General features: G+C 49.5%; 2 protein-coding genes across 3 annotated transcripts; both read right to left on the bottom strand.

Annotated features, from left to right (window-relative positions):
* Window positions 1–828: 828 nt before the first annotated feature.
* Window positions 829–2,077, bottom strand: LOC117848023 (uncharacterized). The gene is made up of 2 exons (XM_034729328.2): window positions 1,111–2,077; window positions 829–1,025 (listed from the first exon to the last, which is right to left on the bottom strand). The coding sequence occupies exons 1-2, from the start codon at window positions 1,675–1,677 to the stop codon at window positions 975–977; spliced, it is 618 nt and encodes a 205-aa protein (XP_034585219.1). The 5' UTR covers window positions 1,678–2,077; the 3' UTR covers window positions 829–974.
* Window positions 2,078–2,919: 842 nt separating this feature from the next.
* Window positions 2,920–17,485, bottom strand: LOC117848012 (fatty-acid-binding protein 3, chloroplastic). 2 transcript variants are annotated; one of them, XM_034729319.2, is made up of 5 exons: window positions 17,167–17,484; window positions 15,113–15,211; window positions 10,489–10,632; window positions 10,199–10,413; window positions 2,920–3,402 (listed from the first exon to the last, which is right to left on the bottom strand). In XM_034729319.2, the coding sequence occupies exons 1-5, from the start codon at window positions 17,366–17,368 to the stop codon at window positions 3,241–3,243; spliced, it is 822 nt and encodes a 273-aa protein (XP_034585210.1). In that variant the 5' UTR covers window positions 17,369–17,484; the 3' UTR covers window positions 2,920–3,240. The 2 variants fall into 2 exon arrangements, with proteins under 2 accessions (XP_034585210.1, XP_072148929.1); XM_072292828.1 differs by lacking the exon at window positions 15,113–15,211 and having other exon boundaries at window positions 17,167–17,485.
* Window positions 17,486–22,896: the final 5,411 nt, after the last annotated feature.

Below are 22,896 nucleotides of genomic sequence, written 5' to 3'. Positions count from 1 at the left end.
GTACATCAATTGATGTTTTATCCACTTGATAATACTGCTCAAACCAGTTCACATGTTGTTCATGACATGATGGGTTAGCTGTACTAATTAGCTCTTTTTGGAAAAGAATCACAATAGCGCCAAAGATTTTTGGGTCTTAGTTTACCCTTGGGCCATCATGGTGACATGGTCTTATGTTTACTTCTATGACAATTCAATAGTTCTTTACACTGCTGAAATTTGCCACTTAATAAACTTGCTTCTTTGGTTTTGTTTACTGCCATTCTTTTAAATAGTGTCTATTTTATGCACTTTGTCATACATACATTTCGATTGCAGGAGCATGTTGTTGACTTTTTTATGTATCATAAGGAACAATGATACACCATATTTGTTGCACAATAGGGTTAAGTTTTCTAGGAAAGCTTGGTGTTGTTCACATCATTTTTCTGGCATCGTTTATGCTTATTAGCCTTGCTATTTTCGCCAAAATGTTCAATGTATAGTAATCTTTAACTCTTCTTTTCAGACAATATATTTTGAATTGTACAGGATAAGCATTAAGGGACCAACAGTGTGCTTTTTACTTGTCATAATATTGCCCAAGTAAATTTGAGTAACATTATTTCATGGTTCCCTTGAGTTGTTATGTCCGTCTACTATATTACCTTAATGAGAAATATGCATGATCTTTTTTGGGTGAGATGAATCATGTATTCTTTTTCTTTTTCCTTTTTCAGAGGCCAAATGCTCTGTTCTTAGGTGCTTGCTTGATGGTACTGTCAAGCTGAACAATCTGATGGTTATAACAAAATAACTTGAAACTATGGTGCAAAGATGACCCTGACATGGATAATATTACTGTACCAGTATGTGAATCTCCATGTCTATAATGGCTGGCCACTTTACACGAGAAATATCAATACAATAGTCATCTCTAAGCACTTGCAAAGGTGCAAGCCGCTACCAGTAATAAGGCAATAACAATTTACTGACTACAGGAGGTCCCTTAGAGTTGTGGTTGTCCTGGCAGTCGTCTTTTTGCCCTGATAATAATCAACTTTTATTTTTGAGACATCTAGAAATGAATGCTATTCAACACTGAGATCTCAAAGTAATACAATTCGTTACCTTGGACTCATATTTGCTTGCTCTGCTTATCAGGTGGTCTGCTCTTTTCTGGGAGCTGCTCTGCAGGGGCCGGCCATGCTCATCATACAGTATGAGCCCACTGAACCGTGGCAACTCGCACCGTGTCCCCATGAGTATCCTCCGCTGCCACAATGGCGTCCTCCTCGGCGTCATTGGAGTCCTGCACCCCTCTGCTGATGCTGCCGCTCCCCTACCATCAGCCGTCATGCCCCTGGACACCGGTGGTCTTACCTCGTCAGCTGCCATCGGCTCCACTGCGACGCTTCTGGTGCTTCCGCATGGGATCCTGGGGGGCTTAGGCGCACGAAGCCTCATAGTCAGCACGTCTTTGCAATCGTACCTGCACTTCTCATGCTTCCTGCTGTCCGCTCCGCCAGGTTTCTGTAACCCCGAGCGGCCATAGCTGTGTGGGTGGAACACCAGTGCCTCTGGCTTGGACAGCCTGCCATCGTTCCTGATGACGAAGAGCGCCTTGGGCGTGCCACGCCTGGGCTCGGGCTGTTCCCTCTTGGCCTTCCATGGCAACATGGATGCGCAGAGTCCCATGGGCGCTGTAGATTCAGGAATATGGTAATATGGAGAAGACAATTATGCAGAAGGCACGCGTTGGGAGTTTGGAGTGGGAATTCAGAAGAAACTGTCTTGTTCGCAGGTCCTTTGTATTGGTTTTTGTTTCATGGAGCAAGGAAGCAGAGCAAGATGACTAATGAGAGTGAGCTAGCTGGGGAAGTAAAGGAAGGTAGATTCAGCTATTTGGGCTTTCTTTTCCTTCCGTGCATTGGAGTATGTATCCCAAGCCTTGCTAAAGAATAAGTAAATTTGGGGGCGGAACGAATTGCTTCCCTACCATTTCTTGGAATTGCGGCGTAGGTTGCCGCCTGTGCGAGGCCATACGTGTTTACATGGAGGGCTCCACAGCCGCCTGGTTCGATCCATGTGCCTTCCTTGCATGGGACGTCAGATGGGTAGTATTTCTTTCCCAAAGTATTTTCTTGGTGGGCTGAGGCCAGTTACTACCTTTTATGACAAGAAAAAGGAATTACCAACGATTTTAAAATGGGAAGAAATATTGGGAAGAGTCACTCTTCCATGAGTAACATTTTTGCCATCTAATGATAAAATGTCCCCCTTTTTGTTTAAGAGGAAGCAGGGTCTAGGTCTAATAAGATCTAGGTTTGCAATGACCGTCCATAAGCACTGGGGCAAACAATCTCCAACGTATTGGAATCTGGTGCTCACGTGGACAAACTATACGTCTCGTTGTCGCGGGCAACTGCAACGAGCAATCTCAAAGTACTTGTTGCGCGGAGAAATGAGATTATCCATATCCAACTCTTTCAGCCAAACCACAATCAAGAACTCTTGCGCCGACAGAAATCATACAAGGGAAGAATTTACTAAGAACACACGCACACAAGGACTGAATGTCACATGATCGAAGCCTAGAAGGACTGAATTTAAAGCCGGCTGATGGGCCGGGCCAAAGACCGTAATTTTTCTTTGTTCAGATCTGCTAGAAACTTGTCAGTCATAAGTCATAACATCCAAACTCGCCATAGGTTGCAGATTTCTTCTTTATAGTCAGGACTTAAAAAACTCACATGACAACTCATAAAACTCATGTGACAACGTTCCAAGTTGTCAACAAAGCCTAGTCCCAAGTAGATTGGGGAATGTTCCAAGTTGCCAACAAAGCCTAGTCTCAAGTAGATTGGGGTGGGCAAATTGAATGATGAAAATGTAAGGAGGACCGGTAAGCAGACTGTTGTCAACGCAATGGCAAAAATATACATACGAACTGTCTCAGAATTAAATTAGTTTCCTGTATCAAAGAGGCTATTAATCATGGGTACCCGGACGCGTTTCTCGGGAATAAGAGGGACTACTCATCCGCACCTAGGGATACAAGTTATACATATTTTGGATCATTGGGTCGATAAAAAATATTGATAAAATGCACTAGAATGGCATTCTGTGTAAATAACTTGGGAGGGAAAATAAAATAGAGTGACATGCCATCGTAATTTTATCAGCTGACAACAAACTATTGGGTACTTGCATCCCTATCCGTACCCATCAACCACGTATAGGCAGACCATGACTTTACTGTCACTTTGTAAGAAGAGCTTCCAGCAACTGAGCAGTAGATGATCTCAGAGAAGGCGACACGGGAGAATTACCAAAGAAGCCATCGTATAGAGCATAATTAACAGTAGCAGATTTTATCTCTGCATCGACTTGACTTAGATCTTGATTTTCTGAAATGGAGATCTACAACAACAGAAGTTAAAAGGTATCAAACTCGTGTTCTCTGTCTACATAAAATCTCTACAGGTCATTTTTTTGGACTTTTATAAGTCTTCTTAAATGCAATGGTTAAATCAATGTCTGGCTAATAAGTAATAACTTACAAAACTAAATAAATCTACTAAACTAAAAAAATCAAGTAGCAAACAGCATCATCATGAAAAGAACTGCAGATCTCTAGTTAAGCTTGGATTAAATTCGAGCTATTTGTCAAGCTCAAGTAAACATCGAGCTCTACCATTTTGAAAGTTTGGCTCTAGTGAAACCAATAAGATATACATCCTGGTAGGTTAAAATATAGTCAAACCAATAAAATTTACATCCTGGTAGATTGAAATATAGATTATTGTGCACATAAAATTGGTGACACTGTGTCTGCCATTTTTGATTAATGCAATTTATCAGTTCTTGTACCAGTAGTGAACTATGTTAGGATCTGAACTGTAACTCTCATCGAGAGGATGGCACTAGGAAGAGTTAGGGCAATTTTCTGGGTTTTCTTTCCACAATACCATATCCAACCAAGGGTTGGGGATACATATTTATAGCTGGCCAAGCAGCCAACCAGCCAAGCATCAAGGCATATGCTAGTCTAAGATGCCTTTTTGATGCTGTCCTATCTAGTCTAAGATGCCTAGGACTGTCCTACCCTAAAAGTAGTCAACAAAAGTGGTGCTGCAGCAAGCATATGCTGCAGCCCCACTGTCCTCCTTCAGTCAACAAAGGACTAGCAGTATCTACAGCAGCCCCACTGTCCTCCTCCAGTCAACAAGGAGGACAGCAATCCCACTGTCCAGCAACCCCACAAGAAAGCCAAGACTTATCCAGCATTCTCCCCCTAAGCCTTGTGCGTCGTCTTGTGGGAACGTTGGACCATCCCGGTCCGGGAACAGAGCTCAAGGAACTTGATCCTCCCAAGGGGCTTGGTGAGTAGGTCCGCAAGCTGATCCTTGGTGTTGATGTAGCTCGCCTTGATACTTCCTTCCTCCAAGCAGCCTCGGATGAAGTGGTACCTCACCCGGATGTGCTTGCTCCGCTCATGGAAAACGGGATTCTTTGCCAGGGCCAGAGCGGACTTGCTGTCCACCCTGAGCTCCACTGCTGTAGTGTCTCTGCCAAGGAGATCACCGAGCAGTCGAGCAAGCCAAAGCGCCTGAGTCGAAGCAGTGGAGGCCGCTATGTACTCGGCCTCGCAGCTGGACAGCGCCACCACCTGCTGCTTGACCGACTGCCAGCTAACGAGGCACTTGCCGAGGAAGAAGAGAATCCCGCTCGTGCTCTTGCTGGTGTCGATGTCGCCGGCGTGGTCGCTGTCGCTGTACCCGACGAAGTGTGCCGCCCCGAGACACCTCGGGTAGAAGAGACCGTGGTCGAGGGTCCCCGCCACGTAGCGGACGATCCTCTTCACGGCCTGCTGGTGCTCCATCGTCGGTCGCTGCATGAACCGACTGACGTAGCCGACGGAGAATGCCAAGTCCGGCCGTGTGTGGGCGAGATAGCGAAGGCTCCCCACAAGACGCCGGTACTGCGTAGCGTCTACCTCCTCCGTCGTGCTGTCGCGGCTCAGCTTCAGCCTCTCCTCCATCGGAGTGAGAGCTGGGTTGCAGTCGGTGAGCCCGGCTAGCTCCACGACGCGCTTGGCGTAGGCGGTCTGTCGAAGCATGATCCCGGAATCATCCTGGTGCACCTCGATCCCCAGGTAGAAGGAGAGAGGCCCCAGGTCACTCATCTGGAAGGTGGCCTTCATTTCTTCCTTGAACGCCGCCACCTCCGCATCCTTGGTGCCGGTGATCACCAAGTCGTCGACGTAGACACCCACCAGCAGGGCATTTGCTCCATTGCCCCGCCGGTAGATGGCCGCCTCGTGCGGGCTTTGCTCGAAGCCCATCCCTTTGAGCGTGGAATCCAACTTGGCATTCCACGCCCTCGGAGCCTGCCGCAGGCCATAGAGGGCCTTGCGCAAGCGCAGCACCTTGCCCTCCTTGCCGGGGGTCGCAAAACTCGGCGGCTGGTGTACGTAGACCTCCTCCTTCAAGTCGTCGTTAAGAAACGCCGACTTAACGTCCATGTGATGAACGCGCCAGCCTTCCTGGGCGGCCAGCGCAAGGAGGAGTCGCACGGACTCCATCCGTGCCACGGGGGCGAAAGCATCGTCGAAGTCGATCCCCTCTTGCTGCACGAACCCGCGTGCCACCAAGCGAGCCTTGTGCTTGACGATGGCACCGGCTTCATCCCTCTTCAGCTTGAACACCCACTTAAGGGTGATCGCGCGGTGACCACGAGGGAGGTCAGCAAGCTCCCAGGTGCGGTTCTTCTCAACCGCGTCCATCTCCGACTGCATCGCAGCGCGCCATGCCGCGTGTCTCTCGGCCTCCGCGAAAGACCGAGGTTCACCATCGTCGCATGCAAGGTGCAACTGTGCCTCCAGGTCGCGAGGCACCAGTCCCAGCACCGGCTGGTCGTCGAGGAGGTCTTCCATCGTACGGTACCGCAACTGCTCGCCGTCGTGGTACGCGTCGATGCGCTCCTCGTCATGAGAGAGCGGAGTGGCGAACTCCACCGGGCTGTGCTCGACATGAGCTGGTGCTGGAGTAGACGTGCCCGGAGGAGTGGCCGTCGGTGCTGGAGTACGTGGCGTCGCCGGCTGTGGTGGTGCCGGCGAGAAGCTCGTCGCAGCTGAAGTCGCGGCTGGAGAGCGTGGCACTGCCGGAGTAGCAGGCGTCGGAGTCGGTGGAGGTTCGGGCACCGAGGTAGGCACGCTCGACGAAGAAGAGTTGCCTACTCCCCCAGCTCCCTCGAAGTGGACGTACTCGACGGTGAAGTCGTCGTACGTCGGAGTCGAACCGTCATCCACCGCCTTGTCCCATGCCCATCCTCGCCCTTCGTCGAACACAACATCGCGCGCTGTGCGCACACGCTGCGTCTCCGGGTCGAGAATGCGGTAGGCCTTCGAGCCCTCTGCGTAACCGATGAACACTCCTGGAGTACTCCTGTTGTCAAGCTTGCCGATGTGGCCAAGCTCCTTGGCAAACGCGAGGCAGCCGAAGACCCGCAGGTGGGACACCGCCGGCTTGCGCCCATGCCAAGCCTCGTATGGCGTCCTGCCGTCGAGCGCCTTGGTGGGCGAGCGGTTGAGGATATAGACGGCCGTCACTACCGCCTCTCCCCAGAGAATAGCCGGCATCCCCCTCTGCTTGAGGAGGGCCCGAGTCATCCCCACAACCGTCTGGTTGCGCCGCTCAACGACGCCGTTCTGCTGCGGGCTGTACGGCGCGGAGTAGTGGCGCTGAATGCCCTCATCAGCGCAGTACGACGCGAACTCAGCCGCCGTGAATTCGCCGCCGTTGTCGGTGCGCAGAACGCGCAGCTTGCGGCCACACTCCGCCTCCGCAGCAGCCTGCGTGCGCCTGATGGCGGTCGCAGCCTCCCCCTTGCTGCCGAGGATCATCACCCACATGTAGCGGGAGAGGTCGTCGACGAGCAGCAAGAAGTAGCGTCGTCCTCCGGGTGTGGCCGGTGTCACCGGGCCACACAAGTCCCCGTGCACGAGCTCGAGCCGCTCCTTGGCTCGGAAGCTCGCCTGCTGGGGAAATGGGAGCCGCCTCTGCTTTGTCAACACACAGACATCGTAGAACTGCTCCACGTGATCAAGACATGGTAGGCCTCGCACCATCTCCTTGGCACTGAGTTGCTTCAGGGCCTCGAAATGAAGGTGCCCGAAGCGCTCGTGCCACTGCCACGCCCTGTCGTCCCGACGAGCAGCAAGGCAGAAGGGTTGTGCCACCTGCACATTAAGGATGTAGAGGCGATTTGCGCCTCTGGTTACCTTGGCAAGGAGGCGACGACGGCGGTCCCAAATCCTCATGACTCCGTCGTCGATCACCACGCGCGAGCCGTTCTCTTCCAGCTGTCCCAAGCTGATGATAGAGTTCCTCAGCGCGGGGATGTAGTACACTCCGGTGAGCAGCCTGTGCTCTCCAAACTCGGCGGTGAAGATGACGGAGCCGACGCCCTTGATCTCTACGCCGGAGGCATCCCCAAACTTGACGGTGCCTCGGATGCTAGAGTCAAGCTCGGTGAAGAACTCTCGCCGACCGGTCATGTGCTGGGTAGCGCCGGTGTCGAGGCACCACCCCTCAGTCCTATCGTTGCTGGAGCCGTCGCCGAGGAAGGCGTGTGCCCTCGGCTCGTCAAGGTGGAGGAGAACCGCTGCGGCCGATGCCGCTGGAGTTAGCTCGATGCTTGCATGTGCCAGGAGCAGAGCTGGCTCCTCCTCCTCCGCTAGTGCGACGTGAGCCTGGCCGCGTCTTGGCTGTCGACAGTCCTTGGCCCAATGGCCAAGCCTGCCACAGTTGCGGCACGTGTCGTCTCGTGGCGGCCTGTGCTCGCCGGCGGCACCACCCTGGGCGCCTCCTCGTGCACCGCCAGCACCACCCTGGGCGCCTCCTCGCGCACCGCCCTCGGCACCTCGTCGAGCCTTGGGCGCCTTGCGTGGCTTGCCGCGCCTGCGGCCGCCTGTCGAGGAAGAAGGCTCCCCCTTCTTCCGATCACCCTGGCGGGCCTCCCATTGCTCCCGAGTGAAATGGAGCTTCCCGCCGATGATGACGGGCCCTGAGGGAGGCTGTGGCTCGTCGCTGTCGACGACCTTGAGGCGACCTATCGCCTCCTCGATCGACATCCTGGAGAGGTCCAGTAGAGACTCGATCGAGCGAGCGATCTGCTTGTACTTCTCGGGTACGCAGCGGAGGAGCTTCTCGACAGCTCTCTCCTCGCCGTAGGTGTCGTCGCCGTACTGCACCATCTTCTGCAACAGAGTGTTGAGACGGAGAGCAAAGTCATCAACGTCCTCACCTGGCTTGAAGGCCAGGTTCTCCCACTCCTTGCGAAGTGCTTGCAGTGTGGACTTGCGGGCGCGATCGCTACCGATGCGTGCCGCAGCGACGGCGTCCCAAGCCTCCTTGGCAGTTCGCTTCTGGGAAAGCGAGAACTGCATCTCGGGCGGGACTGCAGCGATAAGGGCGTCCAGCGCCCGTCGATCCTCATCGTAGTCGACGTCGCCGTACCGGACTGCCTCCCACATGTGCCGCACCTGGAGCCTCACCCTCATCACCGCGGCCCACTCGACGTAGTTGGTCTTGGTGAGGGTAGGCCACCCACCACCGGGGCCAACTTCCCTGACAACAGCATGGGCCCCGTGGCAGCCATGACGACGGTCCGGGGAGGGAGAGCCACGCTGCCTGTAAGGGCCGCGCTCTCCGTCGACCCGGCCGCCGTGCCGTCGATCGAACTCCATCTCCGCCTCCAGCTGGGCAGCCCTCTCCCGCAATCGCTGGACCTCCAGTGCGACGTCGATGTGCGGGTCGCCCTGGAAGTCGCGGTCACCATGTCCGCCAGGAACACGGTCGTCGCGCGTGCACGCCCTCGAGGCTGCCGCCGCCGCGCCCGCGGGGGTGCTCGGCTGCCCACTGCGCCGCCCGCTCCTGTGCCGCCTCCCTTGCTTGCACGAGCTCTACGTCGGTACCGCCATCGGCAGAGGTAGCGCTGCTGATGCTACCGCCACGTAGAGTCTCGAGCTCCGCTGCCGCCGCACGTGCGGCATCTGCCGCCGCCGCCGCTTCCGCTTCCGTCCTTGCTGCAGCCAGCTCCGCCGCCGCCAGCCTCGACGCCCTTGCCGCCGCCGCAGCGGTCTCCGCCGCCACTCGGGTACGCTCCTCTGCCGCAGCGAGCTCGGCCTCCTGCCGACGTCGTGCGCTCGAGGCGACCGAGTGCTGAGACTGTCCTGCGGACATAGCGCGCTACCGGGGGGCTGCGTGGGGAAGAGGCTGCTTCCGACGAGCTGCCGCTCGTCTGCGTGGAGGGAGAGGAGTGAGCAGGGACAGCCGGTGCTTCTGCTACCGGCTGGGGACGAAAGGTGGCTGGGGAGGGTTGTGAGCAGGAGATGTTCAAGCTACAGGATAATACGGCTCTGATACCAGTTGTTAGGATCTGAACTGTAACTCTCATCGAGAGGATGGCACTAGGAAGAGTTGGGGCAATTTTCTGGGTTTTCTTTCCACAATACCATGTCCAACCAAGGGTTGGGGATACATATTTATAGCTGGCCAAGCAGCCAACCAGCCAAGCATCAAGGCATATGCTAGTCTAAGATGCCTTTTTGATGCTGTCCTATCTAGTCTAAGATGCCTAGGACTGTCCTACCCTAAAAGTAGTCAACAAAAGTGGTGCTGCAGCAAGCATATGCTGCAGCCCCACTGTCCTCCTTCAGTCAACAAAGGACTAGCAGTATCTACAGCAGCCCCACTGTCCTCCTCCAGTCAACAAGGAGGACAGCAGTCCCACTGTCCAGCAACCCCACAAGAAAGCCAAGACTTATCCAGCAAACTAAACAAATTTACATCTGACCGAAAGAAGTTAGTTGGTCATTTGCATTTCACCATATCCAATTGTGCTAGTGCTACCATCTATTGCCAGAGGTGATGAAATTGGCCTCATTACCACGATGCACCTTGGATAGTGTTCTGACAGATTATCAGTAGTTCAACATAGGTAAATGTGAGCTCTAACCTAAGGACATCAAGCCCTAAAGAAGAATTGCTAACTCTTGTATGATCACAGTGTATTCACTGTGGCATCGTGGGATAATTGCCTCTTGACCTTGTAGCTCTAAATAGTTTATGAAATATTATATTTTAGACTTCTAGAAATTTAACATCATGGACATGGAGAATTCATAAGATTCACAGAATTGACTGTAACTCACCAGCATTCTTGAGGGTTCAAGCCAAGTTAAATATATGCTTGTGCCCTGTTTGAGATTGCGCCCAAGAAAGGTATTCTGGAACGTTGATAGGGAAGATGCTTCCTCAGCATTTGGGTTTTTTATTTGGCGAGCAATGACATCATTCAGAGCATTCACAAAGGTCTTGCCATCAACATCTCTAACAAGGATAATACTCAATGATTTCACAACCGGTGCTGCACAATAAAATACTAACATTAGCACAAATTATGCTTTCTTAAATCGTTTTGGCACTGTTAGTTGTATCTTACCTTTGAAAATGGAATTGAAAACAGAGTTAGAATCAAAGCTCTCAATACCAATCTTTTCTTTCCACTGCGCAGTGTCAATGCCAAGTGAGTAATCCACATAGAATGCTGCAGCATATACTTTGACAAAGAACTTATCTCTGTAACCTAGAAGTGACTAAAAATCAAATTGTGAACTGTAAACAATATAATACACGCATACATTAAATTAAAAAATATATTTCTACAGATATATGGTGTGGCCATGATATTAAGAGCAGAACCGATAACTTTGATTGTCGCCAGCTGCTAATGGGTCCCCACCTCCGACCCACACACACCCAAAACTGTAGCATGAGTGAGCTGGCCAAAGAAGATACGAGAGATGAAGAGGCTTCTGACTTCTTTGTTTGTTGCTTAAGAAAATCAGATTGTTAAGTGTCTTTTTAGCAAGATCCAGTCTAGCCTAGCAAACAAGCAAAGAGATAGCCTTGCTGAGGTTTAATTGTGTAAGCAATCTAACAAAACAAATCGAACTAATCGAAACAAGCATAGAGATACCATTGACAATGCTGTCCCCACATAACATTACATATGAACAAAAAATCTTTCCAGAATACTTCCATTTTCATTTTATAAATAGTACTGTAGTTTCAACTCCTCCTAGCCTTTATTGAAGGCAAAAAGTGGGTGCCAAGGCTCCATCTCTAGTCAAGTGTCCCTGGTCAGCTCCTAGAAATTCTTCCAAATGAATTTTTTTATTACGTTTAGAAAAGTTCATGACTCCATGGCACAGTAACCGTTCGGCTTTCACCCTCACATCACCTAAAATGGCAAACCGGATTTCTATGGATTGTCTCCAAAGGATTAGCTCTGACAGCTAGAACCAATCATGTGGGATTAAACACAAATTCCCACTACTGCAAGCCCTCACGTACTTCTCATTTGGGTAATGTATCAAAAAGGTAAAGCAAAAACTTGTTCTGGTGCACTTTATTCTATAGATCATCCTGCAAAAAAAGGTCATTTCTCTCTCTGAAACAGTGTGAAGATTTGGATAAGCTTGACATGCACAATTTCACAGTTCTATTGGCATGTGTTTGTGTGGGGTCTGTCAAGGGTTTCTACATGTTTACCTCTTCGTCTTAATATAAAGATATGCAACTCTCTTTTCGAGAAAAAAAAACTGTTTAGCACTTCTAAAGTTCATTCCAACTGTTTTGGGTCCAAAATATAAGAACTTTTCACATTTTCCAAGTCCTAATTTTTACTCTTAATTTTTATTGTAGTATGTGAAATAACTTTTTCTTTAAAAAAATAAGGACATAATGGACATATTTCATAAAAATTAAAGCTACTTGTGGAATTACTACTCCGAGGGTGTGTCCGATGCAGCATATTTGAAAGATTCCATGACCCTGGAACCCTGTTTTGATATGTTGAGGTTACGATATCTCAAAAACAACACTTAAACTGAGTAATAACATAAAGCCCACCTTATTAGATTCAATAATTCCATGAGTTAGAGGCTTAAAGTTCAACTTATACCTGAGGTTTCCATTCTGAATACTCTTTAAATTGGCATATACTACCAAATTTTTCTCAACATACCATGTTTTTGGAAATTGAAAACTTTTGTTGAATTTACTCACTCCAACAAACTAAAAATTAATTGAGCAATTAATGCAAAAAATCTGATAAAGGCCACTCTGACAAACTAACACGTTTTCTACTCTAGCTAATTTCTTTGCTCATGTGGCCACTCAGTTCGGTGCTAAGATAAAGGCAGTCCAGTGCGACAACGGGCGCGAGTTTGACAACTCAAGCACCCGCACGTTCTTCCTCACCCATGGCATGCACCTGCGCATGTCATGTCCCTACACATCCTCCCAGAACGGTAAAGCTGGGCGCATCATTAGATCCACTAACAATATTATCCGCTCCCTGCTGTTCTAGGCTATCATGCCGCCATCCTACTAGGCTGAGGCCCTCACGACTGCCACATACTTCCTCAACATCCTCCCTACAAAGACGCTTCAGTTTGCGACACCGCACTTTGCACTTCATGGGAAACTGCCACGCGTCTTCGGGTGCTCCTGTTACCCGAACCTGTCCGCCACAGCCAGCCACAAACTCCCCCCCAGGTCCACTCTTTGCGTTTTCCTTGGCTACTCTCCCCACCACAAAGGATACCGCTGCCTTGGCAGCACGTCCAACCGTGTCATCATCTCTCGTCATGTCATTTTCGACGAGACAGCTTTTCCCTTTGTGGGACAATCGCCCTCTCCATCAGCTGACGACTTTGGTTTCCTGGATGAGTTTACTAACACTATGCTGGCCCCCAAAGGACCATCACAATTTCTTCTGCCTGCAGGACCTCCCGACGCTGCCCCTACCGCATAGCCACGTGCGGCCAGTGCCTCACCAGCTGACGTGGCCTCCACCAGTCATCAGCCGGCCCTCGCCGACCCTCTGCTGGCGCCAGCACTCTCTAGACATCTGCCGGCCATAGTCGACCAGGAGGTGACCACGCTACCACCTGCCAGCCCAGCTACCGGCTAGCCGGTGCCCAAGTCACCAAACGCCAGCCCTCTGGCGCCTGCCGGCCCACTGGTGACCCCCCTGCGCCACCACTACATTCGCCGCCCTCCGGCGGCCCCGACGCCCCCTCCTGTGCCCGCCTCGGCACACCCTGTGCCCGTGGCCCCAGCGCTCCCTGTTGCGCCTGCCCCGGCGCACCCTGCGCCCGCTGCTCTGCCTCTGCTGCCTCGAGGGGCCGTGCCGGTTTCCCCAGTGAGGAACCAGCACACCATGACGATGCATGCCAAGCGCGGTTTCCGTCTTCCGGCCCTGTACCACGCCGCCCCGCTGTGGCCTGTGCTGAAGTCCTTCCACAGCACCCTCGCCGACCCCAATTGGCAGGCTGCTATGGAGGAAGAGCATGCCGCCCTCTTACAGAACCACACATGGGATTTGGTTCCCCATCCCCCTCGCGCCAACATCGTCACTGGTAAATGGATCTTTAAGCACAAGTTCCTATCTGATGGTTCACTCGAACGATACAAGGCTCGGTGGGTTCTTCGTGGTTTTACTCAGCGGCCAGGCGTTGATTTTGAGGAGACTTTCAGCCCTGTTGTGAAGCCTGCCACAGTCCATACCGTTCTGTCACTGGCTCTCTCTCACGGCTAGCTCATTCATCAGCTCGATGTGAAGAATGCATTTCTTCATGGCACCTTGTCGGAGACCGTCTACTGTGCTCAACCTGCAGGTTTCGAGGATCCGCCCATCCTGACTTTGTCTGTCAGTTGAACAGGTCCCTATATGGCCTCAAGCAGGCACCTTGGGCATGGTACAGTCATTTTGCAGCTTACCTGGTGACCCTTGGCTTCGTGGAGGCCAAGTCAGATACTTCGCTGTTTGTCTACAGCCATGGCTCTGATCTGATTTATCTGTTTCTCTACGTTGATGATATTGTGCTTACAGCCTCCTCCCCCGACCTTCTTCGGCACACCATTCTGGCTCTGCAGCAGGAGTTTTCCATGAAGGGTCTTGGGGAGCTACATCGCTTCTTGGGGATGCAGGTTCAGCAAAGTGGCACTGGTCTTCTCTCCCAGCGTATATGATCGACATCCTCGACCGTGCTGGTATGACAGATTGCAAGCCTTGCTCAACTCCGATGGATACTAATCCTAAGCTAGTGGTTGATGGTCCACCTGTTAAGGATGCGTCTGGTTTTCGCAGTATCGCTGGTGCCCTGCAGTATCTGACTTTCACCAGGCTTGACATCGCCTATGCTGTTCAGCAGGTTTGCTTGTTCATGCACGATCCACGTGAACCACACTTGGCTGCTTTGAAGCGGATTCTTCGGTACATTCAAGGCACTTTGGATCTTGGCTTACTATTGCGCTTGTCTCCTAGTGCTGAGTTGCTTGTGTATTCCGACAATGACTGGGCCGGTTGCCCAGAGACCCGGAAATCCACTTCTGGCTATGCGGTTTTCCTCGGTGACAACCTGGTGTCCTGGTCTTCGAAACGCCAGAACACGGTGTCCCGTTCTAGTGCTGAAGCTGAGTACCGCGTCGTTGCTAATGGTGTTGCTGAAGCTGCATGGCTGCGCCAACTTCTGGTTGAGCTTCATGCTCCCCCTCAGCGCGCCTCCTTGGTCTACTACGACAACATCAGTGCTGTCTACATGTCCTCCAATCCGGTTCAACACTAGCGCACCAAACACATTGAGATTGATCTTCATTTTGTTTGGGAGCGTGTCGCCACTGGTGTTGTTCGTGTCATGCATGTGCCAACATCTTCGCAATATGCTGACATCTTCACCAAAGGCCTTCCTTCCTCGGTGTTTTCAGAATTCAGGTCTAGTCTGAATGTCCAACGACTCGACGATCAGACTGCGGGGGGTGTTAGACAGCTTGATTGTATAGGCCAACCCTATGGGCCTTGGCGCTGGGCGCACAGGCCCATTGCCATGCGCCGCCCCTAGGGTTTAGGTAGGTGTCCTATTAGGCTAGGATCTCCTGATTGGTGATGTTCCTATAAACCTTGGAGACCCTAGCCTATATATGTAACCTCGGTGCTTTGCATCAATACATCTACTATTCCCAAGCCATATTACTTTCAATATGGCAGAAAAATGTACCTGTGCCAAGTATAACCAAAGAGCCTGTGTAGCCTGGAACTATTAACTCCTGAGGAAACTTCACATTTGTTGAGCCCTCTGTAACAAAAACATCACCAACTACAGACAGAAAGAAACTGAGCCATTATAATACTAAAGATAATTGAAGAGAAAAAAATCAAACAACATTTGAATAGAATAAATCATTACAGATAAACTTAAATTATAGTGCATAAAACAATTGACATTACAAGGACTGCATTTAATCAATAACAATATGTCATCTAAATCATGTATATTCATGTCTAATGTGAAGACAAATAGGCCAACTATTTTGGATATTTCTATAAGTGTATACTTTACAATTTACATGGCACTAAGCTCAGGTCCAGGTGTCCAGCGGTCTGCATGTTTTAGGGGAACAGGAGAAGCAGGTGTTCCAGCGATCTGAATGTGGCCATAATGATTAGTACTTAATGGTGTGAGCCCAGATACCAAGGAACAAAAATTATATGAACTACATGCATTGCTAGCTAACATGTGAAAGCAAACAAAAGAAAGAAACAGTAACGAGGTATCATTCTCAAATTGAACACTCCTCCACCACCTTAAAATTATTTTGATTTTTGCATCCATTGCCTAGGACACAGGTTGCTGGCATTAATTATCTAGCATCAGAGAGACGAGCTTTTTTAAAAAAGAAAAGGGGGGCAAACCCCAACGTTCTTTGGACGCCAGTTGTGGCTGCTGGGAATCGATCCATGACAGGTAGGCTACCACCCGTGGTGCCTTACCACCACACTACGCCAACGTTGGCTCATCAGAGAGACGAGCTGAAATGTGGAAGAAATTACAAACACATTACTCAAAGCCAGTTTGGAACACTGACAAGAAAATGGTACACACCAGAAGTTCTATGGTTGGCACAAATGAGTGCCACATGTCAGGTGAGCTGGCACTCCTGATTCCCTGAGTGCTTATAAGTTGAATAAAAGGTCTCCAAAGGCAGATCATCATGATAAAGTATCTGAACTGGCTTTGGCTAGTATACCATAAATACCATGTTAAATACCATAATAAGTATGATGACACGCTAGTATACACAAATAGAAATACCCAGGAATAATTGGTCCACATGTCTTCACATTAGACATGATATTTTTTTTCAAGACGAGGCTCAACCCCCATTTCCAATTATGCAACAGAAATTCAAGAAGTTCAGGATACAGACTCAAGCAAGAGGGTGAAGAAGCCTAGACCATCTACACCTCATTGAAGCAAGATGGCCTAAACAGAGAGAAAGACACCCAGAATTCCTCATTTTAGACATGATGTACACGGTTCAAATTACATTGTTCTTTGTTGTATTAGGTTATCAATCATGGTATATGCAAAACAGACGAATGATTGTAATAACTGACCATGGTAACCTAATATCACAAGAGCAAATCATTAATGATGACCATTGCATATACAAAAGAGTTCTTTGTCATGGAATTCCTGTCTCCTGATATGTTGATCATCATGATAAGCTAAATACCATGTTCTGAACTCCTGATATTATTTTTCTCTATTAATTGGATGCCCATTTCATCCATGTTGGCAATGCATCACAAGTACTAATTCTGCTGTCCTTAGGGAAAACGAACATTGTGGTCAGATTAGTGTGCAGGTTTTGTGACCCCCACTGAACCTTTATTTTCTAAGCAAACTGTCAGTCCATATACCAGCCATTTTTGCCGATTGCCTCCTAATAACTTCATATAATTATCTTGAGATCCGATGACGCCTAAGAGAGCCCCAATTATTGGAGGGCCGTTGTACAACACAAAATCACAACGAATAGAGCTGCAATTCAGTCAATTCCTTCCAAATTCCACAACAATTTATTCAAACATAAGCTTGTACTCTCTCTCAAACATTCCGTTATCCAACAAAAGAAACTACATTAACGCAATTTTGAAACATAAGAGACCAAACTGAATTTCGCAACTAGTTCAGACTGCACATTGCAGGAAAAATTAGGCAGCAAAACTTGGGGCGAAAACAACGAGACAATTAACAGGAAACCTCACCTGAACTGCCCCCAGCCGCAAGAGCGACCGGCAGCCGCCGTGCGCCGCCACGCGTGTAGCGGCAGGCTAATCCGCACGCGGAGCGCACCTGCGCGCCACCGAGCGGATGGTGGCGTATGCAGGCCCGACGACAGGAGCCCGCGGTGTCCCTCGTCAATGCCGGGGATGCCCACGCGGAAGGAACGGCTGAAGCCAAGCTCATCCTACGGCGGCGCTGCCCGCCTGGCGATCCGAGACTGGATTACTGGACTGTGGAGGTGGAGTGGGGGACTGGAGAGCGCTGGTGCCACGCAAGGCGATGCACATGGGCATCGCCGCATGGGCTTATCCGCCTCCATCCAGTTCACGGGGCGTGTATCACTGACAGTAACAGACGGAGCTACAGATTTGCAAGGGGACCCATCAGCGCGTTTTTAACATGGACTGCTTGATCTTGGTGAAATCAGATAGAATATGGTTGGACAAAATTCGTATAGCATTTTCCCATATTTCTATCTAAATAAAAATACGACTCTAAATACATTCACTTTTTTCTCCTTAGACAAATTAAATTTAAAGTTTAAATTTTGTGAGTTTTTTTAGAAAATGGATGAGGTTCCGGCCTATACGACCGCACACAACTAAGTTTACAATATCTTCAGCTTACAACCTGATCACGAATAAAATGGTAAATAGTACCCAAGTGAAGGAAGAAATCAAAAGCAAAATCTATTATTACTTCTGCATCCATTCTTAGCAAATATATCCAAATCGACCATATCCAGTGCCTTGCTTGCTAAGAGGTCAGTCTCTCTTGCATCCTCACGTTGTAATAGGGACCAAAATCGTAATCAATATGCTCCCTGAAGATAGCCTGCATAAAAGAGGTAAACCGTTTTTTCTCAAAAACCAAATAATTACGCGTACGCTAAATTGCCCACATAAGAGCTGCCACACCCAAAAAAATCAAATGTCGTTCTTTCTTGCTTATGCCTATTAACCTTATACACTTTGGTAGGGTTAACTCAGTAGCTATATTAATAACTCTCCAAATGATGTTAGCTTGTTGACACTTAAAGAAGAGATGCTTAATTGTTTCATTACTATCACAGAAGCAACATTTTTTTGCTCCTGGACCATATTCTTTTAGTAAAATTATCCTTTGTTAAAATAACACCTTTTAGTAAAATTATCCTTCGTTAAAATAACACCTCGTTGGAAGTACCAAAGGAATATATATAAGATATTGGTACATAGACTGCATAATGAAACTACCATGTCTATGTGTTTGCGCTAAAAATCGGCCGATGATCCTCAGCGTCGGACATACGACCCGGGAGAATTTGCTTAACTACTGTTCGGGTTATCGCCCTGGTGCGGTCCGCACGGCGTGCCAGTCAATCTAACCTGTTAATTGATAAGGAAATAAAAGTGTTACATTCCAGGGATTCCGATCAGCTAGAGTTCGGATCTGTCTTCAGAAGTATATCGGCGAATCTGGCGATTTACTGTAGCAGTAACCAGCTATAAAACAACCGATACCGCGTAGCGATCGTAAAGGAAAGCTACTAGAGCAAACTAAACAACGCTAGAGAAACAACACTTGGGATAGATCTAATCGGTTGTATGATAATAAAGAAGGAAAGCAATAAAAGTCGACAATTCGTATCTCAAGCTGGATAATTGGTGATAAAAACTAAAATAACAGGCAGAACCTACGATTCTAGTTATTATCGATAACTGATGAATAAATCTAAATGAAACAACAGCGACGCGCCCGAAGTTAAAGCTTAGATATTACTCGGTAAACGGAACTTACAGAATCGGCCGGAGATCGTGTCGATGCAGCCCTACCAACCCGTACGAACTCGTAAAAAGAAAAGTATTTTGGCGAAGTCGCCGACTTGAAAGTAAAAGTACGAGGAAAAAGTAGATTGGTTGTATTGATTGATGTGTTGTCTTTACAAACCTCTAGAGATGACTATTTATACCCTATTACAACTGATTTCCTAACCGACTAGGATCTATCTCTAATTTTAAATGATAAAAATATTTACAAACACAACTCGTATCGGAGTTGGTTATCATATCCACGGGCCAACCTTCTTCTTTAGCTAATCTTTTCTCCGGCCCACTTTAAGGCCCACACTGGCTAAGCCGCTCCAGCTCGCAATCGGCCAATCCTTGCTAACCCCTTTTGTCAATCGGCCAAAATACTGTACCTTCAATCGGCCGATTCCCAACCGTAGCTTTTAGCTTGCCGCATCGGCCAATCCTTTTCTCCCTTGACGCCGATTCCAAACACGTGTCGAAATTTGGCGTCAACACATGCCCCCCAGTTTTGAAATAAAACATTACTTTTGCTTCGAAATTCTTTTTAATCTTAACTTTCTCTCCGAGACAAGCGTGGCAAAGACTCCTTTCTATTTTGCAACCTTTTTCCAGATAATTGCAATCTTTTCGAACTGAGCGCCTAAGGCAACCGCTCCTCCGAAATTCGTGTAGACGGCGTGGTAAAAATCCCACCCTTACCCCTTCTCTCGAACCGTCCTTAAATACAAGCATTCTCCGCCGCTTCTTCTCCACGAGCTCAGAAATTCTCATTTATTCGGCGAATCATCTTCCATCACATTCCGACGCCCTTTCACCTCCTGGTCGTAACCTTCCGGCGGTCCTTTTCTCATCTTCACCCCGCTTCATCCTTTCTGATGACGGCTCCATCAGCGACCATGAGCTTTATTCCGGAGGTAAATATATGAAGCTTTACCCTTTTACCTTTCACCGCTCATGCGCTTTTTAGATCTATTCTCAATTTCCCTTTTTTACCTTCCTTAGGCGGTCAGGCAGCAATCACTATCCGCATTTAGATGCACCTGGTCTTATCGGCCTAGGTCCTATGGGGAATCCAGATCCCACCGATTTGATCAACCTAGAAACCCATAGGATTCCCTTTAAGCAGTCACCCATGGATTTGAACTAGTGGATGGGCGCATTCAGATTTTGGCCGAACGAAATTGTTGGCTGGAAAGAATGGTTCCAAAGAATGTCCAACTCCAAAAGAGTTCTTTGGGACGAACTGAAAATTGACCAATGTATAAATCTGTCTTTGTCCCAAATGGAGAAGAATGAACCCTGGTGATGGCGGCCTCTTACTTCTGGTCCGACGCACTCAATGCGTTTCTTTTTGGACATGGACCCATCACCCCCACTTTGGCAGACATCCTGATGTTGACCGGCCTCGACATCTCTTCTCCCGATTCACCTTTTGATTTTCTGGTCAAGCCGACCCATCGGCTGGAGACAAAAGGAATCGACAGGTGGAAAGGATACATTGATAAAAACATGAAGATTGGGCCAATCGGCGACAGAGAATATACGGCCTTCCTGACGATGTGGTTAGAGAAGCACTTCTTTTGCGGCAAAGCAGTCGGCCCTTCTTCTAATACACAAGCTTTGGCCGAAGCCCTGGCAAGAGGATCCACTGTCCCTCTAGGAAAACACTTGCTAGGATCGGCTGACCATATGATGAATCAGATCACCGTCAAGCTGTCAACCGGAGAGCCGATTGGTAACCCTAGTGGTCCCTGGTGGTTTATCACCCTCTGGCTCAATTTATACATGAGTAAGGTTTTCCAGCAGCAAGTGGAGACCAAAACATTTCCCAATATTGAGTCAGAGGAAAACCCAACAGTACTACGATGGTGCACTTCTTTTGGTGAGGCGGCATCAGCTTTTCTTGGCAGCAAATTTACTCCTACCAAAATAGCCGAGTATTTCAGATGCTTTTATAACAGCTTCAGTGAAGAAACCACAAGCTAGTATCCGTACCAAAGAGCTGAACCACTCTTTGAACATCCCATCTGCTTCAACTCGACGACCAATTCTTTTGACAATGAGCTCACAGATGTCCTGATCAAACCAGGGATCTTACTAGTGAACTTCTTCGCACGGAAGGATTCTCCAACTTACGAATTTTATAACCCATCAGTAGCAGCACGGCAATTTGGCCTCGGGTAGTTGCCGATTCAGATTTACTTTGCTGGCCGCGCAAAGTTTCGGGATGAGCTTACCAAAGGACTTGACTATAATCAGCTATGCAGTCTGGTACCAGACTCCAGTACCATTGACTTAACCAACTGGGTAGTGGCTCCTTTTGCTGTTCAGCAATTCAAATTATGGTGGGGAGAATGGAAGCAACATCTCTTCTGTGTATCCCCCGCAACATACTGCAACGACCTAGATCCCGCCAACATCGATCCAAATGCAGCGGTACTTCCCCCTTTTTAGCCGCTTTTAATGTCGTTCCTTTTGTACCACAAGATTACCACTGACTTTTATTTTTCCCCTTGTAGTCTGGAAGCCAACTCCCTCCAACGCGCAGCCGAAGCGGCAGGCCGATAGAAAATCACCATCCGTATACATCATTTCCACTCATCGGCTTTCAGGCCCCGTCCATCGAAGGCATCACTACCGGCCGATTGAAGCAGAAGCTGAAGATATCCTCTTCAAAGAAGACAAGCCACCGGGTGCATGCCCGTATAGAATCGGCCGACCAATCGGCGGTGGCATCGACGGGGTCTTTAGTCACACCGACTCCGCCGATTGCCGAAGAAATCGACCCCCAGGCTGCTATAGAAGCTGGAGCAGCAGCTGCATCACTATTGTTAGAAGCTGTTCAGGTAACTTTATACGCCTCGTATTTTTCCAAGTATACTGTCAGTATTAATTTCTTCTTTCTGTTAGTGTTGGGGGGAAATATTAACGATCTCCTTAATACCGCTTAAAGAAACAATCATGAAGGCCCAGTCCCATCCGGGATAACGAAATCGCCGTCAAGCCCAACATGAGTGGGACTCCACCTCGCCCGACCGCGGTCCCGGGGTCAGGAGCGTCCGACCACTCGCCGCAAGGCTCCGCCTCGTCCGACCGCGACCCCGGGGTCGGGAGCGCCCGACCCCTCATCACAAGGTTCCGCCTCGCTCGACCCTAGGCACGGGGGTCGGACTCACTAGGGTCCACAAGACGGATATCCCCCTCGGGCGCGGACTGGATGATCAGGGTAACGATCCCGTGGGTCCCCCTTGTCGACCTCGTCATAAATGCGCCGCACGTCTGGCAGGAGGAAGGATGACCGCGCTCCTCACGCAACCCGCTGCAAGTACCCATGCACGACCACACTGTACAAGCTACAGTACTGGCGGCTTCCTTCCATTCGCCGCAGGGTACTCATGGCCTGCGCCGTCCGGAGCAGAGGGAAGACTCGCCTGTTCTCGGGCCCCGCATGCCCGGCAGCAGGGATGTGATGCCCGCTCTCCGCGAGCCATCATCAGGACGGTGGCATCCGCTGTCCCTCCTAACGGACACCAGAGTGGCGACGAAACGCCCTCATCATGACCCGGCGGCTACGGACACCAAAGAGGCTATCTGCAGGGCGCGACGACAGTTGGCGCATGGCCGCCCTCCTCCTCCAGCATACGCGCCGGCAGATGCCGAAGGCCGGCGAGGACGCCGGGCACCTAGGAACTTGATTCCTCCCTTCGTGTTATATTTTTACCATACTACGTTTAAAATCTTTACTGCTCTCATCACCCGGTCTGACTTGTAACCCCGACAGTCCCCTTACGATATAAAAGGGGCATCGGGGGCCAGAGACAGGGGTGGGCCTCTTCTGCCTCCAAACAAGAGTACACTCTGACATTCCCTTAGGGCACGAGCACCTTCAAGAGACCTGGGATCAGTCCCTCTCTCGCC

Source organism: Setaria viridis, chromosome 1, assembly GCF_005286985.2.
Source record: "Setaria viridis chromosome 1, Setaria_viridis_v4.0, whole genome shotgun sequence".
In the NCBI taxonomy this organism is placed as follows: Eukaryota; Viridiplantae; Streptophyta; class Magnoliopsida; order Poales; family Poaceae; genus Setaria; species Setaria viridis.
Note: the sequence above shows the minus strand (reverse complement) of the source record. Positions and strands in the feature narration are given on the sequence as shown.